Source organism: Myotis myotis, unplaced genomic scaffold, assembly GCF_014108235.1.
Source record: "Myotis myotis isolate mMyoMyo1 unplaced genomic scaffold, mMyoMyo1.p scaffold_m19_p_3, whole genome shotgun sequence".
Taxonomy (NCBI): Eukaryota; Metazoa; Chordata; class Mammalia; order Chiroptera; family Vespertilionidae; genus Myotis; species Myotis myotis.
Genome location: NW_023416335.1, coordinates 177,818,100 through 177,843,572, shown reverse-complemented (window position 1 = coordinate 177,843,572; position 25,473 = coordinate 177,818,100). Strand labels below are relative to the sequence as shown.

At 39.1% G+C, this 25,473-nt stretch overlaps 1 protein-coding gene across 12 annotated transcripts in view; it reads left to right on the top strand.

Moving 5' to 3' along the window:
- Positions 1–25,473, top strand: part of STK38L (serine/threonine kinase 38 like) — a 67,504-nt gene that overhangs the window by 17,139 nt on the left and 24,892 nt on the right. For 7 of the 12 annotated variants that reach the window (XM_036302086.1, XM_036302084.1, XM_036302082.1 and 4 more), the window contains exon 3: positions 24,060–24,204. In XM_036302086.1, coding sequence (XP_036157979.1) covers positions 24,071–24,204 — 134 coding nt within the window. In that variant the 5' untranslated portion in view covers positions 24,060–24,070. Of the gene's footprint in view, positions 1–72; positions 91–4,567; positions 4,677–24,059; positions 24,205–25,473 lie in introns of those variants that run through there. The other 5 variants (XM_036302078.1, XM_036302081.1, XM_036302080.1 and 2 more) reach the window with 4 other exon arrangements.

The following is a 25,473-nucleotide window of genomic DNA, read 5'->3' as shown; positions in this document are numbered from 1 at the left end:
TGATTGAAGCTGGGCTTTGTGAGACTGGGTGCAACTTCCTTGTATTCAAGGGCAGGATCATCTTGTCAGCCGCCAAACGCCTTAGAAGATGTAAGCCCTTAGAAGAAATGAGTCCCCCAAATGTGGTTTGTTTTTAATGTTTCTCTCTACCCTCTTTCACCCCTTTCCACTGCCTGGGCACATACACAATGCATCTGAGAAATAATACATCTGCTTGCTATTTGGCAGTAGAGTCTGTGAGGATTAATTGTAGATATTGTTTTCTCTGTGGGTTGGGGACACAAAATTGCTCTTTAACCTTTACCCAATTCTCAGATAAGTACTGAAAACTTTGGCAGTGAATGTGGACTCTAAAAGAAACACATAAATATTGGGAAAACAAATGCACATATCAGAAATCTGAAAAGCATTATTTTCTAAATTAGCTCCTTTTATGACTTGAGTCAAAGGTGGCCTTGATGTGTCAGAAAAGAAACTTTATTAGTTCTTTTTTTAGAACCTCATGACCTTTATGCTATGTTGACAAAGCCATTAGGTGTTTGATTTTTTAAAACAAGGGTGGGACTTTATACTTTGCTAATTCCTGTGGAGTGGCTATGATTTGTTTCATGGAAGAGGTCCAGTATCGGAGGTAGAGTGGTAGAGGCCCTGAACTAGGAGCCTGATGCTGGCTCCATTTCTAAGTGTGTGACCTTATGCAAGTGTTGTCAATTTTCTGAGCCTGGGATTTTTAAAGTAGAGACAATAACACTTGCCCACATATCTCATATGGTTTAGGAGAGGCAATGCTACATAGGTGTGAAGAGTCATGGGCTACTGAGTCTGACAGGCTTGTTTTGGTTGTATGTCATTGGACAAGATACACATTTTCTCTAAGCCCCCCCATCTTTTTGTACTGTAGAATGGCAATACTTTATGTACCACTTCTTGGGGTTAATGCAAAGATCAAAATCAAATGAGGTAATATATGTATAAACTGTTAAGCGTATTACCTGGGACATGATCAATGTTTTAATTATTATGACCTATAGGCCTGATGGATGAAATTCATGCAAGGGCCTTGGCCCTGGCCCCTGCCTGCCAGCTGCTGCAGCCGGGGGCCTCTGCTGGGGCCCCTGCCCGCTGCGGCTTTGTCGGGAAGGAGGGAATGTCCAGAAGGACATCTGATCTAATTAGCATATTACACTTTTATTATTATATATGGGTATAAAATCAAATGATCAGATTTCAAGGTTTTGATGTTTAGTACAACAGGCTCACTGCTGAGAAAACCTGATAGTATAAGGAGGTACTAATTACAAGATAGGCAGAATTTTGTAATTTCAGACTAGTAGTCATTAATAACAGGATATTGTCTAGATTATCTAACTTTATGTGCTTTACTTTTCCTCTTTTTTTTTAAATTAAATCTTTATTGTTTAGATTATTACAGTTGTTCCTCTTTTCCCCCCCATAGCTCCCCTCCACCCGGTTCCCACCACACCCTCCGCCTTCACCCCCACCACTGTCCTCATCCATAGGTGCACGATTTTTGTTCAGTCTCTTCCCCCATCCCCCACACCCGTTTCCCCCACTAGTCAGTCCACTCCCTTTCTATGCCCCTGATTCTATTATAATCACCAGTTTATTCTGTTCATCAGATTATTTATTCACTTGATTTTTAGATTCACTTGTTGATAGATGTGTATTTGTAGTTCATAGCTTGTATCTTTACCTTTTTCTTCTTCTTCCTCTTCTTAAAGGATACCTTTCAGCATTTCATATAATCCAGGTTTGGTGGTGATGAACTCCTTTAGCTTTTTCTTATCTGTGAAGCTCTTTATCTGACCTTCAATTCTGAATGATAGCTTTGCTGGATAAAGTAATCTTGGTTGTAGGTTCTTGGTATTCATCACTTTGAATATTTCTGGCCACTCTCTTCTGGCCTGCAAAGTTTCTGTTGAGAAATCAGCTGACAGTCGTATGGGTACTCCCTTGTAGGTAACTGAGTTTCTTTCTCTTGCTGCTTTTAAGATTCTCTCTTTGTCTTTTGCTCTTGGCATTTTAATTATGATGTGTCTTGGTGTGGTCCTCTTTGGGTTCCTTTTGTTTGGGGTTCTCTGCGCTTCCTGGACTTGTAAGTCTATTTCTTTCACCAGGTAGGGGAAGTTTTCTGTCATTATTTCTTCAAATAGGTTTTCAATATCTTGCTCTCTCACTTCTTCTGGCACCCCTATAATTTGGATGTTGGTACGCTTGAAGCTGTCCCAGAGGCTCCTTACACTATCTTCGTATTTTCGGATTCTTTTTTCATTTTGCTTTTCTGGTTGGGTGTTTTTTGCTTCTTCATATTTCAAATCTTTGACTTGTTTCTTGCGATCCTCTAGTCTGCTGTTGGGAGTCTGTATAATGTTCTTTATTTCAGTCAGTGTATGCTTAATTTCTAGTTGGTCCTTTATCACAACATCGAGGGTCTCATTAGATTTCTTGAGGGTCTCATTAAGTTTATCGGTGGTTTCTAGAAAATTCTTGAAAAACCTTAAAAGTGTGGTTTTGAACTCTATATCCAGTAGTTTGCCTTCCTCCATTTCTGTCATTTGTGTCCTGTTTCTTTGTCTTGGCATTTTTTTATGCTTCGCTGTGTCGATAGAGTGGCTTTCTGTGCTATGTGTCCTATAGGGCCCAGTGGCTCAGCCTCCCCAATTACCTGAGGTAGACACTCTTGGTGCACCCCCTTGTGGGCTTTGTGCACAGTCTTGTAGTTAAGCCTTGATTGTTGTAGGTAACACTGGGAGGGATTGACCAATTGGCTGTGAGAATCAGCTGTGTTTGCAGTGGGAGAACTTCTGTGCTGGAGACACCCTGCCGGGGCAAGACTTGCTTCAATGGGGCTTTGGTGGTCACTGAGTCTGCCCCCTGAGTGTGTCCTTTATGGATCCGAGGAGCTGCAATCTGGATGGTCCCACTCTGACCACCGGGCACACTGGCTTCTGGATCTCTAAGGAGGTGCTGATCTAGCCTCTGCCTGAGGCTACCCAGCAGGAGCCAGCTGTGATGCAATGCAAGTTGCCCTGGGGCCTTGGGCCAGCTGCAGTTTGTTAGGTAATTATCAGATTGCAAAGGTCCAGGCCTTTCATATGCAAAAGGCTTGGGCGGGGCGGGGTCCCAGGGGATCAACAGGGCAGAGCAAGCAGTTATGGCTGCTCTCAGTCCTGCCCTCAGAGGCCCTGCTTCTCAGTGTCCTGGCAATCGCTCCAAGCACCTCCGAGAGAAAGCTGCCCTCGAGTTCCGACCGATGCCAGACAGTCCAGTTTCTCCCGTATGAGTCTGGGTCCCCAGAGACTCGCCCGGAACTGGAGCTCAGAGCTTGAGACTCCCTCCCGATTGAAAAAGACAACCGTGTCCTCAGCCGCCAGCCCTCTCCGCATGCGCCTCTGTACCTCTGTATTTTACCTCCGCACCGCATCTCCTCTGAGGCTCAGTGTGCTTTTCTCTTTCCTTCTAGTTGTAGAATTTCCACTCAGCCAGCCTTCCTGTGGTTCTGGATGATGTCCGTTCCATCTTTTAGTTGTATTTTTGAAGTGGTTGTGTGAGGCAGCAATCTCCGGTGTTTACCTATGCCGCCATCTTGGTTTTTTTTTTTCTTCCTACTTTTCCTCTTTATTTAAATGAAGATAATAGTTTCAAGGGAAAAATATTGCTGTTGTTTTGTGAAAATTGGGATAAAAGTCCTTATGGTTTGTGGCACCTGAAACTGAGCATTTCTAATACTTCTCTTAGAAGTGCCCTTTTTGGGGCTCAGATAAAATATACTATATAATTTATAAGAAAAAATACCTTATAGGCTACATATGAGCAGTCTAACTCTTAATAACAAGAATTCACCCACCTTCTTCATTGTCTTAAGACATAATAGTTTAAAAACCTGGAAGGTTTAAGGGAAAAGTTGCAGAAGGACATAAAATCACCTGATAAAGAATTTTCATCTTTTCTTACTTTTACTTGTGCTTTTTATCAAGTCATTGCTAATATGGCCAGTGAGCAGGGAGTTAACCTCCTGCACCATGTGGTACTGTTTGTTTCATTTGTTTATTAACTTATCACATTAAACACATAACCCACATTTATTGTTCTCAGTAGGTTTTTATTGATCTTAGAGAGAGGGAGAGAGAGAAACATCTATGTGAGAGAGAAACATGGATCAGCTGCCTCCTGCACTCCCGCTACTTTGGATCGAGCCCACAACCCAGGCATGTGCCCTTACCGGGAACCAGACATGCCACCTTTTGGTGCATGGGATGACAATCAGTCAACTGAGCCACACTGACCAGGGCTAACCCACATTTATTAAGCACCCACTCTATGCTAGGCACTCTGTTTGAAGCTGTAATGATGATGAATAGATGCTATCATTCCATGCTATCGTTTCTATATTATCTTGAAAAATGAGGGAAGAAATACAGCAGAGTACCTAAAATCTGCATTTCTAAAATCTTTGCTTTATTTATCTTTGAAGAAGGAACTGGTTATTGTACATTAACAACCATTTATTCATGTATCTCAGTGTACTTTCCTCTTCCTACTCCAGAACCGAAGGTGCTGCTTTAAAAGTATCTCAAGAACCTCCACTAATATTGCCTTGATTCCAGCCCTCATCATATCCTGCTGGATCATTTTTGGTATCTCCTAAGTACTAGGTAAACCTCCCTTTCCTCCTTTGTTTCTCTCCTCTGTCCTTCAAACATTGCCAGCCACCACCAAATCCAAATTCTTATTGCAGCAGTTCATCTAAAATGTAAATTGGATCTCATCATTTCCACGCTTAGAATCTTTAAAATACCTTCCTTATTACTTTTCAAGATACCATCCAAATTCCTTGGCATCACATTCATAGTCCTTCTCAGTCTGATCCCTACTTTCCTATCCAGTCTCATCTCCTGATACTTTTTTCCACTGTCTGCATATGAAAATGGAAGCCTTTTGGTATTTTCAACTCCCTTATTTCTGTCATCATCCCTTACATTGTATTGTTTTCATGTGTTTAATATAAACATGTATCTTCCATGATTAGATTGGATCTCGAAGGCAGAATTCTATCATTTAACTTTGTATTCTAGCTACATGTAACACTGCTTGGTACATAGTAAATATTCCCTAAATGTTTGTCAAATAAATAAATAAATGAGGGGTTAAATATATTTGTATGTGGCCTTAGTCTGATATCAGTAACATTTGCAGTTCTTAACTGTATTATACAATAACTGTGTTTTATAATTCTAATAATAATCTTGTTGTTAAATAGGGACTTAGATATCATCTCATGCAACCATTTCATTTTTTCAGTTGCATAAGCTCAAAACCAGAGACTGAGTAAGACCAAGGCACATAGTTGATTAGTGGTAGCAGCATGACTAACCCTGGCCTGGCTACCTGATCCTCTTGTCATAAATAGGACTTAGCAGATTGAAATGAAGCAAGACTTTTAACATGATGATGGTTAATCATTTATTGTAGTTGGGATTAAAAATAATTTTATTATAGAAAAATTTAAATATACACAGAAGTAAATAGGATAGTACAAAGTGTCCCAATATATCATCACCAGCTTAAATAGCTATCAAACCATGACCAGTCTTATTTCAGCTATATTATTTTGTAGTATTCCTTGGTGTTATATTATGTCATCCAGAAATATTTTAGTATGTGTGGGATATAATTTTGATCTTTTAAAAGGGGTCTCTCTGGTATTTTGGATAGTCATGATACTTCAAACAAAATAATGAAGTCTGATAGAAGACCTGGCTGCCTCTCCCACTGGGCACTGGTCTTCTGTCCAGTGCTCTCCCCTCCCTCTGCCAGCTGCTCCCAGAACCCCACTTCACTGAGCCCATCTCACTGAGCTTCCTTTGTCCGTATGCTCCAGAGAGAGTTGTGTTTTTTTATTTCAACTCTGTTAGATGGAAGTGTAAAGGGAAAAAAAGTGATGGTGATTATATTAATAAGGAAAATAGATAGTTGTTAGTAGAAAGCAAGATACTCTATGTATAAAGTTAAGTAGCTTTAAAATATTATAAGAAACCTTTAAAAGACAAAGATTCCTTGGATCTTTGTCATTTTATTTTCTTAAGATTACATTATAAAACTTACTGTTGCAGGTTTTATTATGAATTATTACAAACACAGAGAGTTATAGAGAAAAGTATAATGAACATTTATGTGTCTGCTGCACAAATGTTAATATTTTATAGTATTTGTCTCAGATTTTATTTAAGTAACAAAACATTACAGATAGAGTTGGAGAAGCCTTTCTGGTTCTTCCTTCCCTGCCCTCCCCAGAAATAACTATTATCCTAGATTTAGAATTTTTATTGTTTCAGTGCATGTATAACCAACCCTTATGTTGAGCAGTGTGTTGCCTTTTATAAAGCCATTTCACCTCTTTCATTTGACCTTCACAGCTCTTGAAGTATGTGGGGAACTACATAGAGTTTTTATTTCGCTTCTAAAAATGTACAGCCCACCAAATTATCCCACTTTCACTTAGTAAAAGCTATCGGGTGTGGAGTACTGTTTATGATTTACAGTGTCTCTCATTACAGATAGAGTTCTGAGGTTTGTGTGTGAAAACTATTCAACCCTGCTGTGATCTCTGCTTAATTTAAAGTACTAATAGTTAGTTACCTGTAAAAGTACAAACAGTATAATAAAACTGGCAGGATCCTCAGAAGGTTAAATAGTCTTAACTTCCCGATTTTAGTGAAAATGCCTTAAATCCAACTCACAGGTAAGTTTCCTGCTCATTTCCAGAGAAGATACCCTCCCTGAGTAATGCTTCCTGGCATGACAGATTGGTAAAGAAGTCACTGAAATGTCTTGCTTTGCATTCTCTAATAAAGTTTTAAAAATTAAACAACTGTAGAGTTTTCATATGATTTAAATTTTTAAAAAAGTTTTTACCCTGTTTCCTACCAGCCAGTGTTCCCAGCTATGTTTAGCATTAGTTTTTGCTCCTTGGAAGGAGAAACAGTACTCATCCTGTTTATTCAATGATGACCAAAAAAAGTCCCCCCCCCTTTTTTTTTTTAATAAAAAAACAAATCTAGTGCTGTTAAAAATTTCTGACTCAGTTATTTTGGAGAGAACTATCTCTTTCCACAAATAGATGAGCCCACATACTAGGTCTTCTGAGTGAACTGGTACATTTCCATGACGTCAGGAAGCTGGGTGGAGTTTTTGTGGATGCAAGGCCAATAGAATAGGGATTTTTTTAGGCCAAGTATAGGGGGAGTAGGATCAAGTTCTGGTATTGAATAGCCCCTCAAGCCACAAAGCATTTAGAGATTTCTCATTGGGGTAATCCAGTGCTGATCACAGTTGATGTACTAGTATATCATCTGTAGTAGCTGCTGCAAGAACAATGAGAGATGCTTGCTTATAGGATCGCTGACCTTTGATTAAGGTGCTGTAAGTGTGACTCAGTCTTGATTTATAAACCAAGTTGAAATCATCACTGTTTTTCTTCTTAAGGGCTTCTCAATAGCTGTCATTAAATTTTGATGCCTGTCAGGCACTCAGTTAAATTAAAGCTGACCTACCCAATTTATTAGTTTTCATTGAGCACTGCACTGCAGTCCACACGGATCTTTCCCTGTTCTGAAGCCCTGCTTATGAAAGAAAGACGCACCCAGGGTATTTTTTTTTTCATTGATTCCAGAGGAAGGGAGGGAGGAGGGAGGGAGGGAGGGAGGGAGGGAGGGAGGGAGGAAGGAAGGAAGGAAGGAAGGAAGGAAGGAAGGAAGGAAGGAAGGAAGGAAGGAAGGAAGGAAGGAAGGAAGGAAGGAAGGGGAAGGGAAAAGGGAAAGGGAAAGGTTTCTAGAAAGTATAGAGTAAAATGTCATTCTTCAGCCTTCTGAGAAAAGCAGGTAGAAGCCAGTTATTTGATCCATACATCCACAATCATAAGAGGAAGCAACGATTTAGTGTCAGACATAGACGTCGGTGTTAGAACTAATAGATACCATGTCATCCAGAACTCAGCCGTTGGCTGTCAGTGTTCTGATAGCCAGTTTCTTTGCAGGGTCTGTACCATGTCCTACAGCTGCCACTGCACTGTGCTCTTTCCAGCTAGATTGGGAGCTGCTCATGAGGGTTGAGTATTCTAGTCCAAGCATTTCCACCAGATAGCCAATTGACTGTGGCCTCACTTCTGTAAAAGGAGGGACATGGACTAGATAACAGAGTTGCTGTTTTCAAGTTCTGTGATTCTAATAGCCTTACCAGTTTGTGAACTAAATTTACAATCTTAGACTTATTGTGGATTCTAGAAAAATGCTGAACAGACCTGGCTGGGTAGATCAGTTAGTTAGAGCTGACACTGATATGTCAAGGTTATGGGTTCGATCCCTGGTCAGGGCACATACAAGAATCAACCAATGAATGCAAAATAAATAAATAAATAAATAAATGGAACAGCAAATCAGTATTTCTCTCTTCCTCTCCCTCTCCCTCTCCTTCTCCCTCTCCCCCTTACCCTCTCCCCCTTACCCTTTCTCTAAAAATCAAGAAGAAAAAAAAAAGCTGAACATAATTAAGCTTACAAGCTGATTTATGGAAGGGTTTGCCAGTATACTCACTTGAATTACAGGATATCCTTGATAACAACAAACTATACAATGTACTTTTTGTTCCATTTTAGGTATTTTTTTCTCTCCTATACTTTTTTTTTTACAAATAAACCAGAATTGTGTTCTAGAGATTGTAAGACAATAAAATGGTATGGCCCTGTTTGATCTTAGATAATAAGCTGTGCAGGTATGTATTACAACGATCACTAGCACTAAAAAATGTTTTTTCTGCCCTAACCGGTTTGGCTCAGTGGATAGATAGAGCATCGGCCCGTGTACTGAAAGGTCCCAGGTTCGATTCCAGTCAAGGGCACATCCCCAGTAGGGGGTGTGCAGGAGGCAGCTGATCAATGTTTCTCTCTCATTGATGTTTCTAACTCTCTGTCCCTCTCCCTTCCTCTCTGTAAAAAATCAATAAAATATATTTAAAGAAACGTTTTTTCTGCCTTTTTGTACTATGGTGTTTTAATGAGGTGGATGCCTCCTGGACTTTATCACAGTTACAGAAGTCAAGTAGTGTGTGTGTTTAACACAATATCTGAGTTTGATGAGTCACATGGTATGTCTGCTTTTAGCTGGGAACAGAGTTCTTTGGTCACTTGGGATGGTCAAAAAGTCTCTTGGGAGAGTTGACTCAAAATAACTAAAAGTAACTCATAGCTACTCATATCTTAAAATTATAAACTTGATGATACCATGTTTTAATTTTAGTCTAATCTAATTTTTGCCCTCAAAAAGGACTGCTGCTTCTGGCTTTTAAGTTGTTAAATTAGTGTGATCTCTTTCAGCAAGTGGTTTTTAGGGGAACCATAAACAAAATAACACAGTAATTTTCAAATTAAAATTAAGAAATATGAAAGAAATTTGTACAGTGGTGGGCTCCATATAGATTTCTCCTGAAGCTATGCAGTGATGAAGAAGCTTTGAATATTTCGAATGAATGGAAAATTAAAATAGTTTATATTTTCAATTAAAGTCATGTTTTAGAAATTTGCATTTTACATTCTCATTTAAACTCATCTATTTTCAAGTTTAATTTTGTGTGAATGTCAGTCTGTTTCTTTCTCTCTCTCTCTCATTTCTATTAGAAGCACACTTTTAAGATGAGCACATTTGTTATAGTTGGACTGCTGAGTGATTTATGTGTTCAGGCTGCTCCCCAAAGCTTGCTCCTCCCCTTTCCTTAACCAGCATGTCACACCACCTCTCACCACTCATCATTTTCCTGCCTTGTCCATTTATTGGTTGTCTCCTGGTCACACCAGGCTTTCACCTTTTAGCACAAAACAGGCATTTTTGGCTGTACTGGTGTTTTGAATCAGGCACTATCTCCTTTAGAACAGACTAAGTAGGAGTAAAGGAAAGTGGGGATCTTCTTTAAAGCTTGAGCATTTATTTTGTCTCTTATGATTTTGGAGGAGTAGTTTTCTTACCTTGAATAGGACTTGAAGTTAACTTAAGTAAGATTTATGCTGCCTGATTTTTTGTTTTGATAAGGGCCTTTGAGTCACCAGTAGAAAAACTAATTTGAGAAGAGAGTGACAGTTTGTGAACACCAAAAAACTCTCCCTAGAAAGAGGTGTAAGAGATGACTGAAAAAATTTCATGATTCCCATTTGTCTCATGGTTTGTTTTTAGTTTTAATCCATGACTGCAGACCCTTTTTGCTGTTCTTTATAACCCTCTACAAAACCAGAACTAAGAATTTGGCTCATAGGAAAAGAATCCAAGTTCAATGGTACCTAGAAAAACAAACACACACCTGTCACCCTGGCTGGGTGGCTCAGTTGGTTGAGCATGGTCCTGTGCACCAAACGGTCCCACGATTCCTGGTTAGGACACATACTTGGCTTGCAGATTCGGTCCCTGGTTGGGGTGCATATGGAAGGCAGCCGATGTTCCTCTCTCCTTTCCTTTCCCTCCTCCTTTCCTTTCTCTCTCCCTCCCTCTCTCCTTCTCTCCCTTTCTCCTTCTGTCTTCCTCTCCCTGTCCCTTTTCCTCACTTTCTCCCTCTCCCTTCCTGTCTCTCTGAAATCAATAAAAACATATCTTAGAGTAAGAATTTAAAAAACGACACTCTGCTGAAAAGTACAAATTGATTCTCTTTTACTGTTCCTATGTCTACTCACACACAACTACTATTAAATACTTTTTTCTTATTATAAAAATGATTGTTTCCCTTATGGAAAAATTGGAAAATTAAAAAAAATTATAAAGGACAAAATTGAAATCGTCTATAATTTACCCCCGTTTTTCATATAGTAGAGTTCATATTTTACATAAAGATAAAACTTTGACCCTAACCGGTTTGGCTCAGTGGATAGAGTGTCGGCCTGCAGACTGAAAGGTCCCAGGTTCGATTCTGGTCAAGGGTATGTACCTTGGTTGTGGGCACATCCCCAGTAGGAGTTGTGCAGGAGGCAGCTGATTGATGTGTTTCTCTCATCGATGTTTCTAACTCTCTATCCCTCTCCCTTCCTCTCTGTAAAAAAATCAATAAAATATATATTTTTTAAAAAAGATAGAACCTTGTATCTTGCTTATACAGCATTATTTCTCAAGCTGTTAAATTTTTTGAGGGACATTTTTTCACTATTATTTCTATGTAATTTCTTGCTATCATCATCATTCCATCAATCATTTTACCTAATTTTAAACATTTGTTTTGCTTGTTATTTCAAACAATGCATTGATTTAAAAAAACTATAAATCTTTGCTGCAATTTTGATTATATGTTAGGATAGATTGCTAAAGGTGGAATTATGCCAAAAGATAAAGAATCTTTAAGTTTCTTGATACAAATTGCCATAATCCCTACTAGAAAGGATTATATCTCTGCCAGTTCACATAAGCACAGGTAGTGATATTATCAAGATGGTGACATAGGTCATTACCAATTTTAATCCCCCTTACAGAAGATGAACTAGCAACTATCTGTGCAAGACACCACAATCCAGGGCTGAGGCTGACGGACCTTCCACCCCAGACCTCCTACAGCCTTGCTTGAATACTGATAAGCAGCCTTTTAAAGTACTGTCCCTGCCCCCCGCATCTCCCCCCCCCCCCCCCAATGACTCTGAGCAGCCTTAGAGTCTAGTCTATGTTAGTTAGCACCAAGCTATGGAGCCTACCCTATAGCCCTGCTGTGCAGCAGAACCCAACCTATGGCCCCACCCAATTGTTGAATGCAGCCTGCTGCCTCATTCAGGCAGAAAGCCAGCCAATGACTCCACCCATTTGCAGAATATGTCCTGTAACATCACCTGATGTGGGGGCTTGGACAGCAACCCTAACCCATCCATGGAGCACAGCCTCTAGACCAGCGGTTCTCAACCTGTGGGTCGCAACCCCTTTGGCGGTTGAACGACCCTTTCACAGGAGTCGCCTAAGACCATCCTGCATATCAGATATTTACATTACGATTCATAACAATAGCAACATTACAGTTATGAAGTAGCAACGAAAATAATTTTATGGTTGGGTCACAACATGAGGAACTGTATTTAAAGGGCCAGAATGTTGAGAACCACTGCTCTAGACCATTAAATGCAGGATACAGCTAGAGGCCCCTCCCAACCAAAGAATCTGGCTAGTCTAATAGTGGAGCATAGCCAGTGGCCTACCTGATCACAAAACTCAGCCTGAGGCCCTGCCCAACTTCAGAACACAGCCTGTGACCCTGTTTGATTGCATAACATAGCCAGAGGCACCATCTGACCTCAGAGCCCTGCCTGCGACCCTGCATCAGCATGGAGTCCAGCTAGCAGCACCACCTGGTCAGGAAGCACTGCCAGGGATCCCACCCAGCCAGGTATGATTACGTAGATCAGGTCATAGCCATGTCCAATCATGGAGTCCAACTAGTGGCATCATCCTACCCAGGAACACTGCCAGCTTCCTCACCCCATCAGGGAACCTCCCCAGTGGCCTTGTTTGAATGGGGAGCTCAGCTAGCCAGTTCACCTAATTGTACAGTCCAGTCACAACAACCCTCCTGACTTTAGAGCATGACAGTGGCCTCACCCAAGTAGAGACCCCAATAGAAAGTTCTGTTTGCCCACAGGCACTACCAGTACCCCAGGCTGAGCTGTCTGGTGAAGGTCTTTCTCTGCCAAAGCAAACCTGTAAAGTGTAGAGGAGGAGACCACTTACCTAAATGTATAGATACCAACATAGGGAATCAAAAAACACAAAGAATCAGGTAAACATGACACCATTAAAGGAAATTAATAAAACTCCAGTAACTGACCCTAAAGAAAGGGAGATCTATAAACTATCTGACGAAGAATTCAGAATAATCCTCTTAAAGAAGTCCAGTGAACTTCAAGAAGATACAGAGAACTAAATAAAATAAGGAAAGCAATGTGTAAACAAAATGAAAAGTTCAACAAAGTGATAGAAACTATAAAAAAATCAAACAAATCTGACACCTGAAGAATACCATGAAACTGAATTCAGTTAAGAGCTTCAACAGCAGACTTGACCAAGCAGAAAAAAGAATCAGTGAACTAGGTGATATGTCATTTTAAATTATCCAGTCAGAGGAGCAAAAAGAAAAGGAATGAAAAAAAAAAAAAGTAGAGAAAGCCTATGGACTTATGAGATAGGATTAAGAAATACAAGTATGGCCAGGACCGGTTTGGCTCAGTGGATAGAGCATCGGCCTGCGGACTCAAGGGTCCCGGGTTCGATTCCGGTCAAGGGCATGTACCTTGGTTGCGGGCACATCCCCAGTAGGGGGCGTGCAGGAGGCAGCTGATCGATGTTTCTCTCCCATCGATGTTTCTGGCTCTCTATCCCTCTGCCTTCCTCTCTGTAAAAAATCAATAAAATATATTTAAAAAAAAAAAAAAGAAAGAAAGAAATACAAGTATGCATTATGGGAATCCCAGAGAAAAGAAAGAGAAAGCAATAATGTATGGGTGGTGAATATACAATGCAATCTGCAGATCATGTATCATAGAAATGTACACTTGAAACCTATAAATCTTCTTAACCAATGTCACCCCAATAAATTCAACTAAATAAATAAAATAAAGCAATAGTGACTGAAAACTCCCCAAACTTAGGGAGAGAAATGGATATCCAGATTCAAGAGTCCCAACCGACTTCAAATTGGTTGAAGCAAAAAAGGGTAATATTTATGTGTGGAATCTTAAAAACAAACAAACTTTAAAGTTCAGAGGAATTTTTAGTAATCATTTGGATCAACATACCCAAGTCGTCTGCCATTAACAGCATATGGCCAAATAAGCTTTTGGAAACTCAACCATTAAAGTATATTTTGTCTGCAGGAAAAATATATCTCTTTCTAAAACAATACTGAAAAAAAAATGATAATGTTAACTTCTGTACCATTGTACCATCACCACCAGGCTTATGACTCACAAAAAAAGAAAGAAAAAAAGTATCTATGAATTCACTCTTCTGGACTATTGAATAGGGCACACACCAAATATAGAGAGTCACATTAACTAATTGAAAACAAAGCAAAAGCTCTTGATACTAAATGCAGTCACTAGATTATAAATTGGATGTCTGTTCCCGCATAAGAATTGCAGCATCTTGTGAGAGAAGTGATTAGTTCTTCCCAGAACACTTTTTTCTAGCCTATCTATACCCCCAAATCAATATTAACTTCTAATACAACTTCTACAAATACCTCTTTTATTACTTCAGGTTTTTCAGTTTAAGAAACTGCTATGTACTTTTTGATATATTTCTCTCCTCTCTCCATTAAAAGCAATCTAGCCCTGACCAGTTTGGCTCAGTGGATAGAGCATCGGCCTGCAAACTGAAAGGTCCTGGGTTCGATTCGGTCAAGGACATGTATCTTGGTTGCAGACACATGCCCAGTGGGGAGTGTGCAGGAGGCAGCTGATCGATGTTTCTCTCTCATCGATATTTCTAACTCTCTATCCCTCTCCCTTCCTCTATGTAAAAATAAAATATATTTTTTAAAAAAGCAATCTAATTTGTCTAATCAAATAGGTATAAGAGTAGGAGAAATAGGGAATCTGCCTAGAGACAACATTTACAAACTACCTTAGGATAGCGCAAGGCAGGAGGAGTGATCCAGGAAGATTGGGCAGGCAAGGGAAGAAAATTAATCATTTTTGCCATTTAATATGAGTCAAGAGATGTTTTAAAATACTTTCTCACATAATTTATTGATTTATCAAACACCTCACATTTCTCTGTGCCAGGCACTAAGTCCTTTACAAGTACTAACTTTCCTAATTCTTAAAAGTCTTGTATTAGCATAATCAGCATGTACACAGTTGACCATTGTTATCTTTATTGTAGTCTACAGAGAAGTGAAGCATAGAACTTTTAAGTAATTTGCTTAAAGTCAGACAGCTAGTGAGTGTCTGGGCCAAAATTCAGGTCCAGGCAATCTGGCCCTTCATTATTGTGCTCTGCCACCATCGAAGCATCACATCAAGGCTGTACAGTTGGCATACATTATCTCCATTTTATTTTATTATTTTTTTAGAAATTGTTATTGTTTTTAAAATATACTTTTATTAATTTCAGAGGGGAAAGGAGAGGGAGAGAGAGATGGAAACATCAATGATGAGAGAGAATCATTGATCAGCTGCCTCCTGCATGCTCCCCACCAGGGGTCGAGTCCACAACCTGGGCATGTGCTCTTGACTGGAATCAAACCCGGGACCCTTCAGTCTGCAGGTCAACACTCTATCCACTGAGCCAAACCATCTAGGGCAGCTGTGGGCAAACCATGGCCCGCGGGCCAGATCCGGCCCCTTTGGCTGTTCTATCTGGCCCGCGGAGCCGAAAGAGCGGAGGGTTCTCTTGCTCTCCCCTCCGCTCCTTCACCAGCAGCAGTGTTAACATGTATTAGTTCACACAAACACTCCATCCATGCTTTTGTTCCGGCCCTCCGGTCCAGTTTAAGAACTCATTGTGGCCCTCGAGTCAAAAAATTTGCCCACCCCTGATCTAGGGCCATTATCTCCGTTTTAGAGATGAGAATCCTGTCTGGTGAAATAACTCAGACAAGATCAGCCTTAAACTTACTCTCTTCCCCACCAATTTAGCTGTTCTGATACTACCTATCCATATCAATAAATGATAGGACCATTTACCCAGTCATCCAAATCTGAAACCCAGAGATAATTTTAGATTTCACTCTTTCCAGCTGAGACCTTCTTTTAGTCTCTTCTGCTACTATCTTAAAAGAATTATAGTCTCAGTGTTTACAGGAAACAGATAATAAAGCTTACAGGTAATATGAGTGAAGGAAGGTGGGCATGAGGGGATAGAAAGTTGGTGGACTGTGGCTGGAAGTGGTATTGCTAGGAAGCTGATGCTTCTCTGTTCCAGCTATTTCCAGTCAAGACTGTGGGCTCATATTTGATAGATGTGATTGTTTAAGAGGAACCAGAAATCTGGATTTTTATATGAAATCTTTCCATTTTTAAATCTCAGTGCAAGTCAAACAAAATATGGCTTCAGGCTGTCAGTTTGTAACCCATGACTATTAATTATTGAGTCCCCCTAACCTGATTTATATTCCTTTAGCCCAGGGATGGGCAACCTTTTTGTGAGTGCATGCCAAAACCAGCAAAATCTCTGACTCATAATTCTTCTGCGTGCCAACCCTAATTTTTTGAGAACATGTTACGCCTACTTGATATCTCTTTAAGGTGTACGTATGTGAAGAACCTTGAAGAAATAATAAAATTCATTCAAGCGACAAAAACACAGTATATGATGATGAAAAATACATTTATTTTTTAATGTAGACATGTACACTGATAGTCCAACAGAAAACTTTATGACTCCGTTTGATATTATCAGTGGGACTTTTGCTGCTGCATCACTGATGACAGATTTTACATCAGGTTTATATTTCGTGACCTTCAGAGACATGCACGAGCTACTACTTTCATCCGTCAGACCACTCTTATTACGAGACTTAACAAAACTCATCACTGAGAACAAAGATTTACAAGCGTATGTGGATGAAACCAAAACACTGGTCGGATGTAGGAAGGCAGGGAGAGTTAAGACAGAGGCACAGAAATTGCTCTTCACCTGTCTCATCAATTCATGTCTATGGTCTTTAAGATAACTTGTTATGTAAAATTATTTATTTATCTAAGATGCACCTACACTGAATTTATCTGAAAAATAAAAAAGTCGATATTAAGAAAAAAATTGTAAATGGAAGATTATAAGGGAGGGTTTCGCGTGCCAGCAAAAGTTACTGGCGTGTCATGTTTGGCACGTGTGCCAGGGGTTGCCCACCCCTGCTCTAGCCTAATCTACTCCTAGTTTTTTTGGCACCTACCCTATACTAGCAGAATCTATCCAAGCGATAATCAGATAAGATTTTAGGGTTGGTTAGGAGGATTCAATACATTAAAACATGTAAAAGAGATCTTGGTACTTGGGTAAGCACTCAATAAATGTTGTTTTGTTTTTTGTTTTTTTTTATTGGCTGCTGGTTCTTCACTTAATGAAAAGCCTTATCTGACTCCCATTTATGCTCAAGATAATTTTTTAATATGGCAAAAAAGGAGGAAGGTATTTTATCATGATTCCTGTCTCACTTTCATCTTCTGCTGTTTCACTAAATGTACTTAAGCCATTCTCTACACAAGTGTGCCAGTCTACTTCATGTCCTTACACCTCTCCTCCTCTGGAGAGCTGATTTCTCCCTTCTTTGTGTTCCCATAAGATTATGAACCTCCTTAAGAGAAGAGACTATATATATATATATATATTTATCAGTCTTCCTATTCTCAGTACTTTGTGCAGTGCTAGCACATAGTGTACAATAAATGTTGGATGGGAGTCATGCACCTAGTAAAAGTTAGGACTGGGACTGGAATGCTCACTTGGCTGTGAATTTCTTCCTCTTTGCTTTTTAATTTGATTTATTTATTGATTTCTGAGAAAGAGGAAGGCGAGAGAGAGAGAGATCAATTTGTTCCACTGATTTATACATTCATTGGTTGACTCTTACATATGCCCTGACCAGGGACGCAACCCACAACCTTAGTGAATCAGGATGATGCTCTAACCAACCCCAGCTCCCTTACCAGAGCTTCTTCCTCTTTGGATTGCACCTCAGAGAGGAAAGAAGTTGTGGCTACTCTAGCATTAGGGACCAGCATATACAGTGTTTAACCTAAAGACCTGTTGTAGCCTACAACATAATGGTTACAACTAATGATGAATTTAGGACATTTTTTTTTTATAAGCCAAGGTAATACAGTAGCATTAAAGATACTCTTTCATCTGAAATCTAATATGTGAAAACTAAGGTGAAACCACCAGTTTAATAATGTGTTTTACCAGTCAGGTAAAGCAGTTCTGTTTTCCCACTTTAGAAGTTTGATGGTAAATGGTTAGAGACACCACCTCTATTTATAGATGGCCTGAGTGCCAGATTTTTTATCGCCTTTCCCCAGGCTTGGTAAATGAAAGAATGTTGGACTTAACTATTATTGGTAGTGTCTCCATTAATGAATAGGGGAGTCTGGAGAAAACACGTGAACAGGAAATTCAAGGGCACCTGGTGTTGTTTTTATCAGTCCAGGAATTCTAGACTTGCAAATTGTATCCTGTTCTTTTTCTGGCTAAAGAAAGGGCTTTAATAAAAGACAAAGAACAGTATTAAATCCACTAGAGGAATAAATTTGCAATATAATAAGTGCCAGTCATCTAGATCATTCTTTGTAATAATTTGGTCACTTTTGTTCTTAGTTTTGTTAAATTAGAATTTTTGTGAAGCCTATTTGTGTCTGGTAACAAGAAAATATTTTTCCTTAATTTTAAAGCTGATCTCTAAAAGATGCTATTTATTCAAGAATATGGGTAGAATTTTTGGTCTTTTCTGCAATTGTATCACTCATGTAGGGTTTGTTTCTGAAGTTTAACATAATACTAAATGATTCTTTAGTTTATAATTCAAAGGAAATTATAATATGTGAAACATTATTGAAAATCCATCACTTATTTATAAAATGCCTACTGTGTGTTCAGTACTTTGCCAGATGCTGTAATACTTTCATTACAGAGATAAATACACATAGGATTTGTTGTGATTTGGTTTTTAAACAAGGCATACACACTTGCATGTATGTGTAACAGAACGGAAAAAACATACTGATCATGATTAAATTATAGACTGTCTATTACTTGATATCCACTGCTGGATTTTGGAGTTGAACTCATTACATTTTCCTATGATGGGAGGAACCTGATCTTCTGTTTCTCCCTCTTTTATAAAGACCTCAGGTTCATAAATTTTTATCTAAAATAATTCATATTTATTTCTGTATTATTAATGCAAACAATTCCTAGTTGTTTGGAATTATTTGGAATTCCCTAACATTTTTTTATGTTTCATAAAATTTTCCCTAAATTTTTGCTCAGTAATATTTCTGCCCACCTCTAGTCCCCCAATATTGTTTCATCCCAGTCAGCAGCAGAGGTAAATATTGGCCATCTCCAGCTACTTTAAAGTGGGCAAAATTGCCTGGGCTAGATAGCAAGTAGTCTTTTTAAAATTTATTTTAAAGATTTTGCCTTATCCTGATGCCATGAAACATTTAAATTGAATAACAGTTCTCTTTTTTCTGATGCATGCTCACTGAGCAATCTTCTGATCCTCATTATGGCTTTGCATCCAGCTTGTCTACAAGGACAGAATGCATTTGCGAGAAGATGCAAGGATCTGTTCCTTGTTACTCAATTTCTTATTGTGTAAATAAGTCAATTGACATTATGTCTTGTATATTAGTCTCTCCCGAACTCTCTTAGGATAAAGTAGCTTCCAGAATTTGATTGCCCTGGGACATTGGCAGCTGAAGGCCAGACCTTGCCCCTTGGCAGACTGAGCAGAGCAGCCTGTTCTAAGAGGCCCCTTGGCAGCCAGTCAACTGCCTTCCAAGACCGCACCCTGAGTTCATTATATAGCTTTCTTTTTGACTTCCGAAATATTTACTTATGGGCTATTTCTTTGTGTGTTTTTCTCAAGAGGCAATATAAAATGTTTTGTTTGCTTTTTCATCATAAACTTGTTGAAAGGAAAATATAGTCCTTGGACAATTAGAGTTGGGTCTTGACCTTTTTCCCTCCTCATAACTGGCAAACCAATTTGAAAATTCTCTATCAGCTACATATCTGGACAAATTAGAAAGCACTCTAAAATTCCTAGGCATTGTCCTGACTGGCTTGGCTCAGTGGATAGAGTGTCAGCCTGCAGATTCGAGGGTCCCGGGTTTGATTCTGGTCAAGGGCATGTACCTTGGTTGCAGGCACATCCCTAGTGCGGGGGTGTGCAGGAGGCAGCTGATCGATGTTTCTCTCTCATCGATGTTTCTAACTCTCTATCCCTCTTCCTTCCTCTCTGTGAAAAATCAATAAAATATATATTTTAATAAAAAATAAAATTCCTAGGCATTGCTCTGTATTAGAACTTCAGTGCTTCCTCCCCACCCCCACCCAATGTTTGTTAAAAAATAAAGTAACAGGCACTTTTTAACTAGTGTTTGAAGATAATTATGTATGAACTCAAATTTTATATGCCTAAAGAAGGCTCCCTAGAATACTATTGCAAATTGTATCCCTTACCACCTTTTTGAGGTTTTAGGGTGAATAGTTACATATTAAAGATGCTGGGAAGTTGTGCAACAAGAAACTTGTTTAATTTTGTATAATCTGGATTTTCTCAAATTATTTGAATTTCTCAACTTCTAATCTATCCTCCTTAGCTTCCTTCCCTGCACCCCAACCCCCAAATCCCAGTTAACAAACAGGGTTTAGGATGTCTGCTAAACCACATTCCTGTTCTATTTTCCTTCTTTGACTTTTCTGCATTTCATCCCGAAACATAGAACATGAACCCAGTGATTCTGATATTTCCAAAATGGGTTGATGGTGTTATCACCATAATTAACTAGTTTATCAATATTAATAAGGGAAAAAGAGCTAAGGGAGAGTCAGACATTGTAAACATAGTCACCTGGGCAGCTTCACCAGAAAGCTACAGCTTCACGTTCCCCAGGGAACTACAGGTCCATTTCCTGCAGATCACTGGGGGAAGGGATCGAACAAAAGGGAAGGTGGGCACATGCATAGTGAAGTCGGAGTAACATAGGGAAGGTGCTTGCTTGTCAGTCTAGCCTGGGGAACAATGGATTGGCTAGGGGGTGGACCACATCAGAAACGCTCAAAATCTTGAATAGTTTAAATCCCTAGACAAAGAATTCCCTCCTTCTTGCTCAAGCTTGGTCTGTTGTTCTCTCTTTTCTGTGACCTGCACTCGCCCGTGGGCTCACCTATTCTCTCTCCAAAGCCATGTGTCTTTAAGCAACCGCATGGCCCATTGCTGTGTGAACACCACAGGCAATGGACTACAGCTGGGAACACAAGCTAAGCTAGCCAGATGCTGGGTTATACTATACTTTGATATGGAGCAGAAATTCTGGGCAGTGGCCTTCATTCTGGCCCTGCTGAAGACAAGATTAGACTTCTTCCATGGCAAGACAGACAGAGATGGGATCTTGGAGGGAGCCCCCTTAATTTTACATCATCAATAAAGCTTTCCATGAAACTCCATCCTCCTGTGAGGGCCTCAGGAAATTATTTTCCTCACGGCACCCGAAGAACTCCACTTCTACCGATCCTGAAACATAGAATATGAACCCAGTGATTCTGATATTTCCAAAAATGGTTTGATAACATTGCCTTTGATAGCATTCCAAGAAGAACAGCTTAGCACTTAAAAAGCATTTGGCTGTGATAATTCTTGGGTTTCATTTATTTTTATTCTTAATTGTTTTTAAAAACAATACTATTATTTTTAAAGCATTTTGCACATTTAAAATATTAAACTAAGTGCCTAAAATAATGTCTTGCATTTGTATAAGCCATTATGGTTTTGTTGTGTATTATCTCAGATGGCCTGTGAACTAGGCAGAACAAATACATAATACCTGTCTGGGGAAAAGTGACCAGTTCAGAGCATTCTGGTGATTTGAACAAGAATATATGATCACTTAGCAGCAGGGCCTGGATTAAATCTCTAAATTTCTGACTTCTAAGTTCAGTAATTTCTTTTTCCACAGTTGCTTATTAATCAGTCTTTATTACTTTTAGCCAGTTCTTTCAGCTCTTTCCCCTCCTCTATTTGATAGGTCGAGTCATTCATTCATTAATGCCTGCTATGTGTCAGATACAGTGCTGTTGTGGTAAATACTCAAAAAATGAATCAGGAAAAGTTTTTGCCCAGAGATGCTTCTAGTTTCGTGGGATGGAGAAGTGGAGTGATAAGCACCAGTACCTGAGCTATATTGGTACAAATATTAGAGAACATCTATGAAAGAAGAGACCTAATGCAAATGTTAGGTCTCTTCTGTTAGGGCATGTTAGAGAAGTCTTCACAGTAAGACTGTGCCTTAAAGAATCAAGGTTCCTGTGAAGAGAGTTCAGGACAGGCCCTGGCCAGGTAGCTCAGTTGATTAGAGGGTTGTCCCCCATACGCCAAGGTTGCGGGTTCAATCCCCAGTTAAGGCACATACAAGAATCAGTCAATGAATTCATAAATAAGTGAAACAACAAATTGATATTCTCTCTCATTCTCTCTCCCCCTTTCTCTCTCTCAGAAAGGAAGGAAGGGAGGAAGGGAGAGACTTCAGGACATAACTGATTCAGGGGTGGGTCATGTGAGGCCTTGGAGGCATGAAAGAGCCAAGCATATTGGGAGAAGAGTAAGCAATGAGCAAGGGGAGCAGCTAAGGCTGGAATGGCAAGTTGGAGATAGCATTTGGAGTTGGAGTTCTAACTCCACAGTTCACTAGCTATGAGACTTTTCTTAAGCTTTAGTTCCTTACTTTACAGGGCTGCTGTGAGGATGAAATGCAGTCATGCATAAGAAGGTGCCACTATCTTAAATCCTTAGGAGAAAAAAGGGAAATTCAGTAATAAAATATCATAAAATCCCTGATATCTACCAGCATTCAGTGTATGTTAGTTGTCTTTATCATGCTAAGTTAATTTGATTTGCTATAGGCAGTGAGGAAACTGGAGCGTTTTAAACAAATAATGTGATCAGCTTCTTGTTATAAAAAATTTAGAGTAGTTAGCAGAGGGACAAGTTTATGATGGTAAAATAATAGATGGATTGTGTATGGATTTGTGGGTCCTGCAATACTTTGAGATATAAACTCAATAAGATGACAGTGGATCTGGAGATTGTTTACTTTTAATCTGTATTTGACATTGAAGCACAGGAAAGGCTTTTGGTTCATTCCATCATCCCTGGATTCTAGTGCAGTTCAGGCCCATATACAGAGTTGGTATCTTTGTGTAGTTAAGAAGAGGTGAGTGTTGGGGAATAGGTAGTAAGTTTGGGGGAGTATGTTTTCACTAGGAATGCAATGTCGGATGCTCACTCTATGCAATCTGGATCATGTCTAGGTTCTGTTATGATCCCCATGCAAATAAGCAAAAATCCGTTTAACATATGGAATATTCTAGGTTTTTTTTGTCCAGATGTAGACTGTGGTAGGATCAGTGTCCAGCAAACAGCCACCAGAGTTCAATAGCCCCCCTATGAAGCAGCCTTTTTATTACATTCCGTATCTTGTCCAATTGTACAGATTTTCTTCTTCAAACCAGTACTTTGGCTGTCCCAGTGGTTTTTCAAAGTTGGCACTTGAATGGTACTAATTGGACATACACAAAACTTCCGCATTGTCACCTGGCTTAATTCACACATTTGTGTTTCCTGTCTGGTTCCTACAGGCATTCGAGTGTCTTTTGAAAATGAGACAGACATCCTAGTTTGGAGAAGTATACTATGCCTTGTTATAATACTATCTGAAATGACAGAATTCAGAATGAAATAGGGCAACCCTGGCCTCCGTCAAAGGAGCTTCTTTCTGAAAGTATTTTCCCCTGATAAGAATTGCTTTAGATTGATGTTTGTGTGCTTATTGATGCGACACTTCGTGTTTCATAACATTTATATGGAAGAAGCTATTTATTACTATTTAATTAAACTACATTAACCTTCGGACACTTACATTTATTGAGGACATAAGTATTATCAAAATCTTTAGATTTTATTTAGTAATCAATAAAACAGCAACAAAATAGATTGACCGCTTCTTGTTTTGAATGCTTGTTGAGTACAACCTTTTGTGTGTGCATGTATTTATATTGTACCTAGACTCCCACTAGTGCTTCTTTACTGTTATTCAGCCCTGGTCTTGCCAGTACAAAATTAATTTCTATTGCTTTAGGAATGGTGCATCTTTCTTTTCTAGCATTGTATTGTTTATAATGTGAAAGATTTGGATATCTTAATTGTTCGGGTCAAATTTTGCTTAGTAGAAATAAAACTATTTCTAGAGTCTGTTATAAGGGATAAAAACTTTTTTCTACTGAATAATTTGTATTTATATGTTATTTCAGTTTCTGTTACTATGGCAATGACGGCAGGGAGTACAGCCACCTTTCCTATGAGCAACCATACCCGGGAAAGAGTGACTGTGGCCAAGCTCACGTTGGAGAATTTTTACAGCAACCTAATATTACAGCATGAAGAGAGAGAAACCAGGTATAGTAACAACTAGTCAAAATTTTCTATTTAAATAAGCTGTTATGCTGCAAGTGGAATGTAAATATGTTGCCCATTAATAATATAAATTTTGGAGATCCATCCCTGTGTGTTGTTTTTAACTTTCTTAAACTGACAGTGGACCTAATTATTTGTTTTATTTTTGCAGAATAGTTCCTTGTCCTGTGACCCCATATACTTATTTCAAATGAGATGTTTTAAACAAAACATTTTCAACCATGAAATTATGATACAGCTTTTTACTTTCTTTTAGAGGGATGCATTATGAGTAATTGACTTTAATCCAAAAACATCTATAATGTTGAGTACATATAAGTGGGTCTAGAAGAATAAAAAATGAAAGATATGTTGTTTTGCTTTCAGGAAACTTAGAGTAAGGGAGCTAATGCACATAGATACTACGTGAAAGAGTGAAAAGTATCACTAAGAGAAGGGCCTAGAAGAGAGAGATTGCTTTTTCCTAAGGCAGCTGGGATGACATTATAAATGGTGATAGTGTTTAAACAGGACTCTAAAGAAAGAGTCCTATTTATACACACATAAAAGGGAGAAGAAAGAAATAAAAGAGCGAGAGGAAGGGCATCAGAGACAGAAGAAATCACCTTAAGTGCTAACTCAAGCACCGTTCAGTTAAGCTCAAGCTAGAGGGTAAAGATTTCCTGGGAGTCTTGAATGCTTTGTTAGTGTAGCTCTTCCTATGGTGGTAGAGGGCCTCCCTGAGTTTTGAACAGAAGAATCAAATGATTGCAGGTGTTTCTCTGGAAGAGTGCTTTAATTGTGATATATAGAATGGACTGTGGGAGGAGGGATTAGGAACAGGAAAGGCTAGTGATATAATCCAGGCAAATAGAAAGGAGGCTCGAATTAGGATTGTGACAGCAACAAAGAGAGTTGACGGGTGAGAAAGATGAAAAAACATGGAAACTAGCCAAATATGAAATGTGAGAGAAACAAGTCAATACTGGCTCTGAAATATCATGCCTGGGCAAAAGTGTTGGTGCAACTCAGTGAAACAGGACTCAAGAGGAAGAATCAGGGTTTGAACTTAATTTTGGACAAGTCTCACTGCAGATGAGACATAGCTGAGGCGAGAATTGGGACTGGGACTAGAAGATAAAACAATTATTCAGAGACAGAGTAAGAAAATATGAGAGGTAAGAAATATAGAGACTAGTGAGAAAAGCTAACGTACCTTTAATTAAAGTTCTCAAAGGAAGAGAGGAAAGAGAATGGAGCTGAGGCAAGTTA